At 43.7% G+C, this 15460-nt stretch overlaps 1 protein-coding gene across 2 annotated transcripts; it reads right to left on the bottom strand.

Moving 5' to 3' along the window:
* Positions 1–121: 121 nt before the first annotated feature.
* Positions 122–6795, bottom strand: nr2f6a (nuclear receptor subfamily 2, group F, member 6a). 2 transcript variants are annotated; one of them, XM_070845117.1, is made up of 5 exons: positions 6116–6795; positions 4633–4727; positions 2844–3175; positions 2390–2636; positions 122–1456 (listed from the first exon to the last, which is right to left on the bottom strand). In XM_070845117.1, exons 1-5 carry the CDS (start codon positions 6382–6384, stop codon positions 1182–1184), a joined length of 1218 nt encoding a protein of 405 aa, XP_070701218.1. In that variant the 5' UTR covers positions 6385–6795; the 3' UTR covers positions 122–1181. The 2 variants fall into 2 exon arrangements, with proteins under 2 accessions (XP_070701218.1, XP_070701219.1); XM_070845118.1 differs by having other exon boundaries at positions 2844–3172.
* Positions 6796–15460: the final 8665 nt, after the last annotated feature.

Below are 15460 nucleotides of genomic sequence, written 5' to 3'. Positions count from 1 at the left end.
GTTGATGTCAGCCTGCCATTTCTCAATAACAAAAAAAAGCTTGATCCAAACAATATTTAATGGCTGAATTCACCATATTCAGTCAGTCAAAACTCATATTCAAAACACAAGTGAAAATCACTTTGGGATTCTTTTTTTAAAAAGATACAAGACGAATGTTTGTGATGCTCAGAAGACTCGTATTTCTTCATATTTCTTAAGTGTCCCGAATTCATATTGAATAACAAGGCAGTTGTCAAAAAGAAGGCGGTTTCTGGTGAACGACATTTACAGAGGTTTGTGTTTAGCAAATATCAGACTAAAGCATTCTGATGTCTAGTGAGGTATTAGTCCGTTCTCATGTAGCTTCTTTTTTCAGTCTTCTTCAACTACAGCAACAGTGAGCCCTGTGAATGAATGTAAATGCACTGTTCACCCGATGGCCAGGCAGTCACAAGAGTCCGTTCATCTCTTCCTCTCTGCTCTGTGTGCTAATTGTTCTGTTCAAAAACCATCTGAGGATGATGTGATAGACTTTGGTGAATTTTCCTTGGTTTGATTTTACTCCTGTTCCATTTGAACAGTTTCTTGGCAACCAGGCGCTTACTGTGTACAGTTTATATTCAGTTCATCGCCAGGCCACAGCTTCCTGATGTTTCTGACTGCTCACTTAGATCCATTCTAATCATGATGCTGTATTGTAATGTTATCGGCTGTGTGGATAAAAAGGTAACTGTATCACAAATGGTGAGCCGTGGAAAATGAGCCCAGTGTGGGAAAAAAACTGTTCTGGGACAGTTTTGTCCTCTAGATGTATTTGTAGCAGGGTGCTGCTGCCCTCTACATGAAACTGCGGTGTCTTTAGTCACTATGGCATGTGGGTGGTGACATGACTGGCTGTGACGGCCATATCGGAGCCCAGCATGAAGAGCTGGTCTCTGGCCCGAGACCTGGCACCACAACGACGGGGCTTGGCAACAAGACAGGTCCAGCCTGGCACCGGCTCCTCTCTTCTCTGGAGGCCCGCGTGGAGACGGAGGGCTCATTTCATGAAGGGGAATAGGGCGATACAGTAGAGAACATATGACGGCCAGCTGGCACTGCAGTTTCATAACCACACAGATGGATAGTGATGAGTCAAGAGGTTTCCTGTGGGTCCTTGTCGTCACTAATTCCAGACGGAGACCTCGTCCGTCAGGGGGCTACTGTCCTGGGACATACGGCCAGCTGATTGAGCTTCCGGAGAGCTGCATGTCACGGATCAGCGTCTCAATGGGGGTCTTTCCCACCAGGCGCATGAAAAAGAGCTGCGAGATGAGGCTGGCGGGAACAGCGCGCAGGGCGGGGAGGCGCAAGAGCAGGCGTCCAAAGCGCTGAGGCTGACTCGGGTACTGCATCCTCTCGTACTCCGTCAGAGCCACCTGAGCCTTCTCCTGCAGAGACTCCACGTGGACTGGATCGGTTAGACCACAGGCGTCTGAGAGGGAGGGAGGGAGGAGGTAGTTACTTAATAGTGTGGGCAGGTTACATAAAGAGTCGTGATGAGCTGAGAGGAGGGTTGAAATCCCTGCAGATAATGTGATAAAATACCCCTAAGAGGAACACATACAAATATCGTGCTGCATCACTTCGACACTAAAAGAACAAATTATTTCAAACCTATAAACCCCAAACATAACTTTACATTTATATTGATTAGCATGTTATTATCTTTCAACTTTTACCTTTTCAAAGAAGATTTCCCACTAAGCAATTTGTTTAATTTGTCACTTCTACAAAAGTGCAAAGTGCTGCATAATGATCGGTGACAGCACCAACTTATGCGGCACATAGTGCATTATTGCATTTTCATTAATAAGCCAGGAGATGGTGCCATAGTAGGTAAATTACCAGGTAAAGTTGGTGAGCATACCTGCAGTCGTCCACACACTTTAGGCTTCCAAATATGAGGTTTTAACTTTTTTTCCACTGGCTTTTACTGCTGTAGGCCTGTAACATGCTTGTAGTCTCTTCATTTTTAAGTACCCATCCATGGTTATCTATTAAAGGGGCACACTGACCACTTTGTGCATGAAGATCAGAAGATTACTAGTCATGCTAAGTCCGGCTTCACCTGTGAAAACGGTTTAATGTCTTCTGTCGCTCTGGATGAGCTTTGTCAAGTAAAGTAAACCTGATGATGTCATCAGGGTTATCTCGGCTTAACCTTAAAGACGGATGTAAATGGAAAGCTTGCATTGATTCTGGAGGTGTGGCTGTTGATCACGTAGGGAGGGTCTGATGAAGATGCTCTCAAATGCATCGTGAGAAATATAGGACGCTGTGTGTGTCAGAATATCTGAGCCAGTGCTGCGCTCATTTTGACCATTCACCGTGTTACAACAACAGCAGACAGAGCAGCAACAATCACCTGGTGAGAACAGTGCGATGGCCTTGAGACAGCTGTACTCCGCCGAGTCCACCTGCAGCCGGGTCAGCTTGTCCACCTGGTCCTGGAACACCCTCACCTGGTCCATGAAGGACACCACACGCTCCGCCGACATGGGCGAGGAGTGGAAGCCGGCCGCGGCCAACAAGGGAGCCATGTGGAGTGGCAGGGCCGACTGGGCCGCGTTGAGGATGAACAGCTCGCTCCAGCTCAGCCTCAGCAGGGCCACCTGTGGAATTGTTAGTGTGTCAATCAGTTTTTCCTACACTGTTATCATCCATTTTTAATGTTTACTATGTTCATTGTATATTTATGTCTTGATGTAGACTCTTCCTTCCCCATTTCTAAGAATACCTTCTCATAAGAACTCTGAAATATGCATCCAAACACATCAAACTACACTTTTTAGCTTCTAAATTACAAATAACCTACTAACCTGGTCTGACACAGGCAGCTCAGGGAAATAAGGGATGTTTCTGGCCCACTCCACAGTGCTGAAGAGTAGCCTGGCAGCCAGTTCACAGATGTTATCAATCCCCATGGCGTTATCCGGACCGGCCTGTTGGTTGTACTGGTGCCCATACCGACTGCTGGGATACGGTTCGGCTCGCAGCAGCTGGGAAATGAGCTCAGACACCGGCTGACCTCCACCACTTCCTCCATTGTTGTTGTTGTTATAGAACTCACCCCCAAGGCCACTGGCGCCACCTATGGGCGTGATGGAGGGGCTGAGGCTTGGCTGAGGTGGGATGCGACCGCGTTGAACTGCTGTAGTTTGGTTGGGGTACAAAGGGGAGGAGAGGAGAGGAGAGGAGAGGAGAGGAGAGGAGAGGAGAGGAGAGCAAGGAGAGTGAAGCAGAGAGGATAAAAAGAGGAGAAAATGATGAAGGACAAGGGGAAGTAAAGGAGGGGATTTGGAGAAGAAAACAGAGAGGAAGAAAGTTAAAACTGAGTTCAGCCAGCGGTGTATGTCAGATTATCAGCAGACAGGCTCGACCGGATTATGAAGCTATTCTTCAAGATTAAAGGATGCATAATAGAGCGCAGACTGATTCCTCCAGAAGAGCGTGAAAGTGAGGAGAAATATTCTTACATTCGTCAGGCTAGATGAAGGTTATCTATGAAAATAAAACAAAGACTTCGAGACAAGAATTTACCCCCCCCTCCCCATTACAGTTTTTAATCTTTGCCTATATTAATTTCTGGAGGAGAATTACAACGTGCTATTGTTGTAACCTTAGTATATCCCACTCTTCATACGCACACTGAGTTTTAATTCTGCACTCAATAACACTCTACGAGACTGAGAACAACACTTAGCGTAGAAAATGCCACAGTCGTGACAGACAGCATTACAGCTGAAATCCACAGCGCAGGGCGGAGAACTGAAGTGAACTCATTCATGTGGGCATATGATTTCATGTGGTTAGCATCTGTCCTGCTTAAGTATCCTTCAGCAAGACACTGAATCCACTCCAGCCAGAGGAATGCTGTTCTGTAGCTGACCCTGACCTCTGGCCTCTCTGTGGAGCTGGTCAAGCAGAGTTGGCATTGACACAATATGGCTCTGTAGGGAGCCGTAATGCGCCTCATTAGCAGGCTTTACGATCTCTTTACGAGACACATCGGATACGTTTGTTTGTTTTTAAAATCAGAAACCTTTAAACTCTGCCAGCCCTCCAAATATTAAAGGTTAAATATTTTTTCTGTGGCTGTAATGAAGAAAGCTGCACAAATCCAGGAGAATCTATTGTTTGTTTCTGTTTATCTGTCGTCCTGACATTGAATGATGGCTCACTCGGGTTCCACCACTTAAGGTGAAATCCCCGTATTGGATTCTGCCTGATCGAGCAAACGACACAGAGGGTTTCTGTGGCTTCAACCAGAGGCTTAAGGCTCTGGGACGCAGGTGTCTTAGCACTGTATCCCTCTCAGTCACTCTTACACAGCCACTAGATTAAGCCACTTAGCACGTGGCACTGAGCTGACACGCATGGCTAGCTTAGCCATGATAGGGCCTGTACAGCCATGTGTTCCATCTTCTCTGCACTACAGAGCTCATAGAGCAGAAGGCAGAAGATAACGACAACGGCAAATTTGGCAGTGATTGATTTTCTTCTTTTCTGAGAGCAGCTGATTTGAGTAATGAAAAGGCTCTTCACAAAAGGAAATTATTATTATTTTCATATCAATTAAATTACAGTGGGATCAGTGGAGACAGATACCTTCTTTGCGCATGCCAACACGGAAACACTTCTTCAGCCGACAGTACTGGCACTGGTTCCTGTGGTGCTGGTCAATCTGACACTCTCTGTTTGACCTGGAAGCACAAACAAAGGATTGTGGGACTATAGTTGATTGATTACAGCTTCTCTTCCTCTCATTTCACACTAATTAAACCTGCTGACGAATGTTTAAGCAGTCGTACTTTAGGGCAAATGAAAATGTGAGAGAGGAAAGCTGCCAAGTGATGCAAAGTCATCATCTTCCATTCACCAGCACTTTAATGTACAGTATGTAAAAAGCTGTTTTCACAGATTATATCTACAGCATGGTGCCATTACTGATTTCCTTTTTACAGCGCTCCTCAACATTAATATTGCATCATGAAACTAGATTTTCCATTAGACTACAGGAAACATTATCATACTTAGAAAGCAGATTGTACTGTTCTGCATTATCTCAATCACATATCTCAGCAGTTCTAACATGCACTTCACAACATACTCTGTCATTTAACTCAAGTAAAGCTGAAACAATCGGCCAGTTAATCAGTATGTTGACTTTTTGATAAGCAATGAATTGTTTCAGTCATTTTTCAAACAAAAATGCCAAATTATCTTTGCTGTTTGTTGTTTTTTTTTTATCATGAATACATTTAGGTTTAGCATAAAACAAGCAATGTGAAGACATCGGCTTGGCTTCTGAGAAACTGTGAGGGGCAGTTGTTGTTGTTTTTTCATATACTAAATGATTAATCAGTTAACTGTAAAAATTATCTGAAGATCAGTCGATAATGAAAATAAACTCAGTAAAATTCAGTGTTTTTCAGTCTTTAACAGTAGATCTGTAGACATACATAAAATGACATACTAAATGTGACACTATGTCTGTATAATTAATGGAAGCACACGTCATTGTTTAACTTCTAGCTTATAGACACCTTCATGCCATTGTTTTCATTATCGATTGTTCAGCCAATGTTTCGCAGGGGTGAAAAATGTCCATTAAAGTTTTCCATTTTCCTTGTTTTATCTGACTGAGGTACCAAAGCACAGACATGTTTAGTGTGCTATCACACAAGACACAAAACATGTGAGAAGCTGGAAAGAGAAAATGCTGCACATTTTAGCTTGAAAAATGACTTTGACGGTTGTTGATCGACTAATCGATTAATTGTTTCCGTTCTACAATTGGGACACCTTTGATCCTGTAAATATTGTGTTTGCTTTGTGTAGACCATCGGATGTTTTTAGTTAAGTACGTGGCAAAGATCAGACGCTTATGACTCACACGGTCTGTTATCATCACCTGTAAATCAATAATCAATAATAAACTATCAATAAACAGCCTTGTGTCGCTTTCAGGTTGTTTGCATAATTATTTATCATTATCATTTTTATCTTTATTATTATCAGAATACACACACACACACACACACACACACACTTTTTTGTTGGTTTTTTTTACCCACAATGCCCCTCTCACCTGCAAGTGTAGCTCAGGTTGCGCCTGACGCTCCTCTTGAAGAAGCTCTTGCAGCCCTCGCAGGTGAACACGCCGTAGTGTTTCCCGCTGGACTTGTCCCCGCACACCACGCAGTCCACCACGCAGGCCTTGTCGTCGTCTCCGGCCTCCATGTCGCTGCCCCCCGCCTGGGGAGAGCCGTCCTCCTCCTCCCCCCTCAGGTAGCTCTTGTCCCCCAGCCCGTTGGTGCCCCCATTGGGATCTCCCCAGCCCCCACTCACCATGGCCATCGCTTGGTAAACGAACCACCGCAGAAGAAAATGGGACAGGCAGCCAAGATCTCTGGTTGCTGTCAAGGTAACATAAACATCAAAAGTCCTGATTGTGTGTTTCCTCCTCACCTGGAGAGACTCACGGTTTCCTGCTTGCCTCTGCTCTCATTTGTTAATTAAGTCTCTTGGTTATTTTAGAGCAGATAATAGGAGAAAGGAGAGAAAAAAATAGTCCTCAGGCTAAACAAGCAGATGCCAGTGATTAAAAAATAGGCTCTGGCATTGAGGAGGAGGGTGTTTGGCAGAAAAAACAAGAGCAGCTCTGTCTCCTCCCACTCCACTATGACCTGGAAACAGTCTCACTGTGGCAACTTTTAGTTTTGCATGGCTGTGGATTTCAACGCCCCCCTTTGCTGCTTTACTTCTTCCCTCGGCCGCCCGGTCGCCGCCGTGTGCTGTGTTGTCCGTTTTTCTTGTTCCCAGAGCAGTTCCTGAGATGGTTAAAGAGAAGCCTGCTCAAACGCTGCCCAGTCGGTCGGTGTCATGCTTCAGCCGAGGAACCTTTCACAGGAAACAATGAGTCAAACACACAGAGCACATTCTCCGATAAGAAACCGAGAGAGAGAAAAGGCAGGGTGGTTTGAGAACAAGCGACATGAGGTGAAAATCTCCTCCAGCACACAGTTCCACGTACTGCCCTCTTCTTCTGTCTCTCACACACACTCCCAGCTCTGTCTCTGTAGCAACCGTAATGGCTGAAAAAGGACCTCAGTGGAGCTCGCCTTAGCACATGCCTGGAGAGGCTTTGACCACCCCTCTTAAAGTACCCCTCACACTGAATTTCTCTTTGCTCACGCCAATTATTCCTCACATGAGGCAGCTGCCTGCTAAAATATTCACCTCTAAATCCTTCTAGAAAAGATGTCAAGCTTACCTGAGAGTGAACATTAATGTGCCGTGTCTGTGGCTTCCCTCACTGGAAAATAAATCCTTTTCTCTCACTAGATCCCCCTTCCACCCAGCGAGGCTGCAGACACAGCTCCCTCGCTCTGCTGTAATCCTCTCAGCGGCGGCGGCAGCGGTGGCAGCAGCGGCATTGTGACCCACAATGAAGACATTCCAGATCAAGCAAACCAGGCTGATGTCCACGAACACGACAGCAACTCCACTCTCGCGTGGTGGTGGTGGTGGTGGAGGTGGTGGTCTTCTTCTTTGAGGCACCTCTGGCTGCAGCGGCGGCAGCAACGCACGACTAGAATACACAGCACAAGTAGATCCTCAACACAAGGAAGTGATCTCTCTCCCCCCAGCTTGTTGTAGCACGAGTGCTCGGCTGTGACGATATCCTCTGAGCTGCTTCCTTCGAGAGGGGGAAAAAAAACAGTCAAGAAAAGCAGGAGAGCGCCCGTCTGCTCAGCCCTCCGTAGTTCCTGTGGTGGCTCTCCAGGCACTCATGCGGGCTTCTCCCTTCAGCCTTTTGTCAGTGCTTGCCCATCAAGAACTAATGACTTGCGGCCTAGCCCTGTGTGCTGCTTTTTCGTCAGTGTGTGTGTGTGTGTGTGTGTGTGTGTAGCCTTTCCCTGTGGCTCAGGCGAACAGGAGGTGGGGGGTGGAAGGGACGGGTGCTCCTCTTCCCCCCTCTTTCTCTCTCAGGCTTCAGAGTCCACAAATCAAATTATGATTCAAGAAGATGGCCACAGCCCCGAGACAGGCTGGATTTTTCAGCGTTTGCTTTTTTTTTCTCTCTCTCTCTCTCCTCCTCGCCCTTCTCTCCTCTCGTCTGTTTTCCTCCAACCTATTTGTGTGTGTTTGTGTGTGAAAGAGAGAGAGATCAAGCACAGCGAGGGAGGGAGGGAGGGAGAGAGGGAGGGGAGCAGGAGTGTGTGCAGAGGGGGAGGGGGCAGTCTGTTTGTGTGTGTGTGTGTGTGTGCGCTCCCAGGGATTTGACACTGCTATTCAAGCCCTGTGGTTACCATGGTGCTGGCCGCCTTATATGGCCATTGGAGTCAAAGAGCAAAGAGAGTGGGCTGTGTGGGGCAGCATGCATGCACAAACACACTCTCTCACACACACACACAGGAAGGATGTGGAGGATCTCACTCCTCAGAGATGCAGAGAGCATGACCCCGATGCCTCAAAAAACCATCCTGACAATACCAGATTACCCTGAAGCCCTGCAAACAAATACAGCCAAGCTGATCTCCCGCCTGCCCTTTGTCTCTTAGAAAGTAATCAAATGTTGCATCTGAAAGTTTCTGCATTCTCAACAAATGTGTGATTCAGGAGGCAAAATAGAGCAGCGGAGAGGTGAACGTTATTCTTCAGAGTGAGGATATACATATCTTCCTCACTTAGATAACACACTTTGATGTTCAAGCAGCCCGTCTGAGAAAAGCCTATTGTGCTGGAAATAAAGGTCACCATTTTGTGGTCATTGCTCATCTTCTCAAGGCCTTCTGTCTCAGCGCTTTGTGGAGCACACGGTGATTTGTGTTCGAGCTCACCCCAAGAGGTCAAACTGACATTCACACCCCTGACATGCTAAAAAACCCCAGGGTCAAATGCAGATAAAGGGGAGCCGAGGATGCACAGCGACCCTGGATAAGGGGTTTAAAAGATAAGTGATGAATCTGCTTGTAAATGTGTGGCTCCTCTGAGTTGGAGGGGAGGAGGAGGGGGGGTTGCATTTACAGATTCTCTGAGATGAAAGTGTCAGCTCCCTGAAAGGTTCACTATATGCAACCTGTTGTCTTATCTAGAGAGCGTTTGCAGAGATTTTAGAGGCATTCTTTTCCCCCCGCAGACACTTTTATGGCATTCCTAAATCTAAACCCAGCTTTACCCCCTGCAGGACTAAATGTGTGTGTGTGTGACAGAGAAGCATTGTCCCAGCTATTGTGCGGCTAATGGGTCATCAGAGGGTTGTGTGTGTATGTGTGGATGCGTGTGGGAGAGAGAGTGTGTGTTAATTTGAATGAAAGTCCCTTTAATTAGGCCGCTGTGCCTGCTTATTGTCACTTCTTGTGTTGGGAAAGATTAGGCTTGTCAAATAAAGGGAGTTTGTAAAGGTGTGTGTGTGTGTGTGTGTGTGTGTGTGTAAGAGGATGAGATATCCACAGAGCCATTAATCAATACTTTTGTACCCAATAAACAAGCATTGGGCAAATTTGTTCTATTTATGCCTTGTTTGTTTTTTTAAGAGTAGACTTCAGCTCAGTGTTCGTGTAGTTGCAACTTTTTGAGTCAGTTTTCTGTAATATTTGAGTGTGTTACCACTTTACCTAGTTTTAGTGCAGTTGCTGATGCCTGCATCAAAATAAGTGAAACGTGACGTCCACATTGGCGTTTATTTAAATTGTTTAAGCAAGTTGATTTGCTCTCCAGCAACACTTGGCTTGCCTAATTATATTTTGCTTGTGTCTCAGGACTCCTGTGGATTTCAGCCCCTGGATACTTGGCTTCTCTTCTGTCATTACAGCCGTAGGTTTAGCCTTACCTCACCAAATTGCAGCACTTTGCCATCATAACATGGCAGTGGCACAAAGCTCTCCGTCTTAACCATCACCTTAAAAAGACTCTCCTCAATTTCCTGGTTGATATTAAATTGAACTGAGCGGCGACAGTATGATATACATTCAAAGAGATGCTGTACCTGCCTATCATTTCCACTTCTGTGTGTGTGTGTGTGTGTGTGTGTGTGTCTGAGAGATACCACTGAGGGCAGGGGTGACGTGACCTTTGAACCGACAGTGAGGAATGCGGTTGCTCCAAGTGAGAAATCCAAAACTGCAAGACTGCAAAAAATGTCTGCCAGGCTGCCAACCCAACAGATTTACAGTATTACGCACGCAGAGACAGCTGACACTGAAGCACAACAGCTTGATAGCAACTTACAGTTCAAAAACTCTCTTAAGACCAAGCACAGTGAACCAAAGTAGTAATCGACTGTCTGCTATTGGTAGATGTATCTTTAAGATATGTTTTAGTCGTCTGTGTGTTAATTGCAGTACCTCATTTGGCCACTTGTAAAGATCGGCACAGTGGCTGACCCCGCCACTTGTAATTTTAAACCATTGAATTCTCAAGTGAATAAAGTAAAATTATAAATAGAGGTCAATGCAAACAGTCTTGTGCGTACAATGTATCTATGTATTGCATTGGGGAAAAGAAACTACTACATTAAACCTGATTGTCCCAATCAGATTGCATTATTGATATGTGTGCAGCTAACAGCCAGCAAAAATGAATAAACATGAAATGCTGAAAGAGAGTTTATCACCAAAATAGAAGAAAAGAGACACATTGAATGCAACATCTTAATGCTGTGAGTCTGAGGGAATTCATTCAGCAATTTGAAGGCATCTTAAGCCCAAAATATCCAGCTAACAGTAGCTAACACTGGAACGCCTTTGATAATATGTAACTTCAGTTCCTGTGACAATAACTTTACTGTCCATTATCTTAGCTTGAGTGATGAAGATAAGATTTAAAAAGCTGGCAGCACTAATGGATATTTTTAGGGAACTTTTTACTAATTTGTGCTTAAATTCTACTCTTTTTTTTTTTTTAACCCTGAATGTCCATAGGTCTCTTATACTATGGAAATATTTCAAGACGTCAATCTGTTTGTAGCTCTGAAAACTAACACAAACATAACATTAAATAAAGTAGTAGTATATATAAACTTAATCTGTACTAAGATACTCAGTTGGCAGTTTATTTGGTAAAAATGTCTCACAGCAGCAGTATGGAGGTTATAATGTTCTGTTAAAATGGTTTCAGGGAGCTGTGGATTGAAACTTTATAGGCATTTCGAAGGCTAATCTGTTATATCAGTGAGAGTAGATTAACATTAGAACGTTAATGAAGATTTATTGCAATGCTCATGTATCAGACTGTTAGTTTTAGCTAGACGAACCTAATAAGCCTTCAACCAGCCGCAAAGCAGTTCACAGCAATCATGCAGCGCGTGGTTGACACAAATCCCTGATAAATCTGCTATTGTTTAAAAAAAACTCTCAAATGTCACATGTTGTAATTGAACCCTAAAAAGATTTGGACTGAGCTAGTTTGTGTTTTCTGCTATTTTAACAACCACAGAGTAAATCCTTACACTGGACTGTTTTACTGCGCCCATTTCAAGTCACTTCTATTTCTGATTCCCGAGGCTTTCACACACCTGTTAAGTCTCACTGCGCCAACAGCAGCGAGTGTAAATAATATAATTACACTCTATGGCATGATGATGCACCCATTTGTGTACACCGCCATGTTTCTTCATCAATTAGAGGGTTTGAATTGGTCTGTCGTTTACTTACCCATTCATCTTCTGTCTAACTCTAAAGTCATGGCTCTAATTTCAAACACTTGAAACAGACAAAGGCTAAACTGGCCTTTAGTCGGCTGTCTGACCCCTAACGGAGGCCGTGTTTGCTCTAAATCCAGCTAGCCGACGTAAACAACACACAAATTTGTTGTATAGTCACACAATTTCACATAAGTTTATATACAGTCAGACAGTAAACATTTTATGGCATAAAAAAAAAAAAAATTCTGGGTTTTATGCATGAAATCCATCACAATGCTCAGAGATCTTCTTAAGTCAAATCTAGAAACATTTTTAGTTCTCTTTTGCATGAACTTGTCATAATAAGGACAACAGGGTTGCTCATTAAACTCCCACCCTTAAGCTTTTCTGGGCAGGCCCAAACACGACTCCCTCAGCTGTTGATTCAGTTAACATTTCAGCCATTTAAGTTAACCTTTAAGGTCTGTTACAGAGGACCGTCTCATAACAAATACGACCCTGCACCCCCTGCCTGTCCAAGTGTCTAAAGTTAGGCCAGCCCTCTCCCTGAGGCATTCCCAGTGACCACTGTAATTCAATCTCAGGGTGTTGGTGTGTGCTCTCAACCGCATCAGCATATGGAAAGTAGGTCTTTACTTAAGGTAATCACGAGGCGTCTGCAGCCTTCTCTCTGGGTTTGCGTTTTCATCACGCTCTGATGGCTGTTAAATGTTTAGACTTGCAGTGACAGCTTCGCCCTGAGACCACAGTGACCTGTGACCTTTGAGGAATGGACAAGCCTAGAAACAAAAACAGAGTCCTTTTGTGCAGGTCAAAGGGAAAACATCTGCTGGGCTGAAGAAACGAAGAGAAGAGGGGGGGGGATTAACTCTCAGGATTCATCATGTGGCCTTTTCAGCCATCTGAGACGGGAGGTGCCTGATGGGAACATGCAGAAAGCCACTGTACGTCACATCATTACGACCCCAATCCTCCTTATTTTACCCATTAACGCCCCAGCTGCCCGTCGGCTCAGCACGAAAAATTGATTAAAAAAAAAAAAAAAGCAGATAAATGCAATATGAGGGAGAATTTCTTTGATATGAATGCTGCAGTCTCTCTTATCACATCACCACAGGAGCCACCGGTCACAGCAAGTCTTTCATTTTTAAATTAAATTTGAGCCTGAATAAATGATCTGAGAGGATTGCACATCACAGTGCCTGTCGAGAAAATTCATTTGAGCAATTCTAGCTTTGATATCATCATGCATTGTCATGATAAATGAGTGTCTGAATTTTTTAACCCCACTGAAGCGGTACAGTATCATTTAAATTCGGGCGGTGGGATGTTGCCCACTCAGATAACAAAAGAGAGCGTTCCCACTGTCCTCCTCCACTTAGCATACACTGCACGTGCAGTTATTTAGCACCATATTGTTTATTTGTCTCTTTGCAGGCCGGTCGTCTCGGGTATTTACCACTTCGCCTCTGCATCTCTTAGTCACAGAGACCTCTTTCTTCAGGCCAGCCATTAGATATTGCGCACGGCTGTGATCTGGGTAACCGGACCCTTCAGAGTAAGTTACCAATTAGCCAAACATCTCTGGAGGGAAACCTTATGGTGTGATTCCATGTGTCACTCAGGCATTATCATTAAGGAGCATGCTTTGTGAAGGCAGGTAAAACAATAAGGCAGGTGGGTGGAGTGAGAAGTGCTTGAGTAAAAAGAAAATGTAGAAAATTGGTTATTTTCCTTTCACTCTATTGCATGATGTTGCCATGTTAAACAAAACTGTAGCTCAGTTTTACTAACAGGCACCAATGTAGGATCCATATTTTAGGGTTTCTTTGTGAAAAGGGGGTTTCCTACGTTAATATGACAAAGAATCACTTCAAATGATCAGGAAATCCTTTTTCAAGGTATATTTTAGTCCACTTTTGTGCAGATTTCTAGTTCTAGATGTTTTCTTTCTAGAAGAAAATGTGTTGTAGATTCTTTACAGGTGGCAAATACTTTAAGGTCATTATAACTGTTGGCAGGATTTATTTTTTTATTGTATGCCAACTTTTAGCCACTAACTTATAGCCAGTTTACATATTCTGCTTTGGTCCATAGAACATGTAAGCCAGATTCTTCAGTGGCAGAGGGAGCGATAACCGGCCAGAGCCTCCGATGAAGAGGAACCTGGGTGGTTCTCACTGGATGAGAACAGTGACAGAGTCAGGAACAGGAACAGAGCCAGTGGGAACAGGTAGAGCTATCAGATAAATGACGTCCCTGTGTCTTATTACAGGTGGACGTTATGATTACCATACATCCCAAATAACGATCACATTTCATTTAATTTACTTTTTATTTACAGTTAGTTTAACAGTGTTAATATTGGGTATTACATTTCAGCGTGTCTTGCATTTGTTTAGTCTTGTTTTCACTAAAAGGATGTTTTTAGAGAAAATTTAGATTTTTTTAGTACTTTCCACAATGGCTCATTGTTATAGCAAGTTAAGTAATGAAACAAATTCAAACATTTTAATCACGTATTAGTAATAATTAATGCAACAGGGGCTTGAAGGAATAGTTTAAGGAAACACGGTGTTTGAGCTGTTGCCAGGCAACCAGCAGAGACTCCAGGAAGTTACTGCTCCTCGCCAACAAACAGTTTGCTGAACATCACCTCCACAAAATGGCCAATGGTTGTGTTTATACAGATGAACTTAACGAGATATGAGGGTTTGTCAGCGTGTTCATAAAAGAGGCTAGAAGCAAACCCACTGTCACATCTGTCATCTGAAACAAAAAAGGCAGGAGGTTGCGGCACGTGGCCAAGAAATAGTTTGGTTCATAACCCAATGTGAAGCTACAACTTATTTCTACACTGTGGACAGAACCAGGCTTTCCCCAAATGATAAACTATAATTACATACTACAATTTGCATAGATATACACTGGTTAATCTTTGCAAATGAAATACTGTTACATTTAGTGCCTAAGAAAGTTCTACTGTAATTACATGTAAAGCTGTCTGCTGCTATAAATGCACATTGCAGATTAATTTACATTTTTCATGCACAGAGAATAATTAACATTTCAGGAGCACTGACGGCATGTGAGACTCATGCCATCAAATATTGAATACAAAAGATCAGATCAGAGTAAAAGCGATACATAAATAAAATACAGCTTTTTAACATGATGCATCCTGTACAGCGATTTCTCACGTCCCCTTTGCGCTACCATGTGTTACTTAAGGATCAGTTCCTTCTGAAATCTTGTCGTTCTCTCTCATTCATTCATTCAGTCACTACAATTTATTGATTAATCAAGCAAGGAGGCGATCCTCAGCTGCAGTTATAGTGATTCCCCACTAAGTGGCAGCGTTTCCATGACAATTAATACTGGGAGAGTGTCTTGAGTGTTGCATTGAGACTGTGCCATCAGTCCAAATCTGTACCTGTCAGACCTGGACTGACTTTTTGGTCATTTCTTCAAGTTTAAAAAAAAAAAAAAGATAAACACATTAAAGTATTTTTTTGGCCTTTTCATACTCCCACAAACAGTTTGAAAGATAACTGCCCGCCTCATCTTGCAGCTCAGATGAATTATTTAGAGCAGATTGTTCAATTTTAGGTACTTTAATGTTTAAATAACATAGGGGAATTCTTGTTAAACACTTTTCTAGCTGTGTCACAACACAAGTCTGGAGTGTAATCATAATGTCAGGGACATTTAGTTCACGCTCAACACACAGCACCTAAACCAGGGCAAGCCAATCCCAACAGACTGCTTCAGCTGACAGGAAACCAT

This window comes from Pempheris klunzingeri, chromosome 15 (assembly GCF_042242105.1).
Source record: "Pempheris klunzingeri isolate RE-2024b chromosome 15, fPemKlu1.hap1, whole genome shotgun sequence".
NCBI classification, from domain to species: Eukaryota; Metazoa; Chordata; class Actinopteri; order Acropomatiformes; family Pempheridae; genus Pempheris; species Pempheris klunzingeri.
The sequence above is the reverse complement of the archived record's forward strand: the minus strand, read 5'-3'. Positions and strand labels throughout refer to the sequence as shown.

Coding starts and splice junctions, on each gene's coding strand:
- nr2f6a (XM_070845117.1), bottom strand. CDS start 6,384: ATGGCCATGGTGAGTGGGGGCTGGGGAGATCCCAATGGGGGCACCAAC. Junction 4,728..6,115: donor AACCTGAGCTACACTTGCAG/GTGAGAGGGGCA, acceptor TTGTGCTTCCAG/GTCAAACAGAGAGTGTCAGA. Junction 1,457..2,389: donor CATCGCACTGTTCTCACCAG/GTGATTGTTGCT, acceptor CCTCCCTCTCAG/ACGCCTGTGGTCTAACCGAT.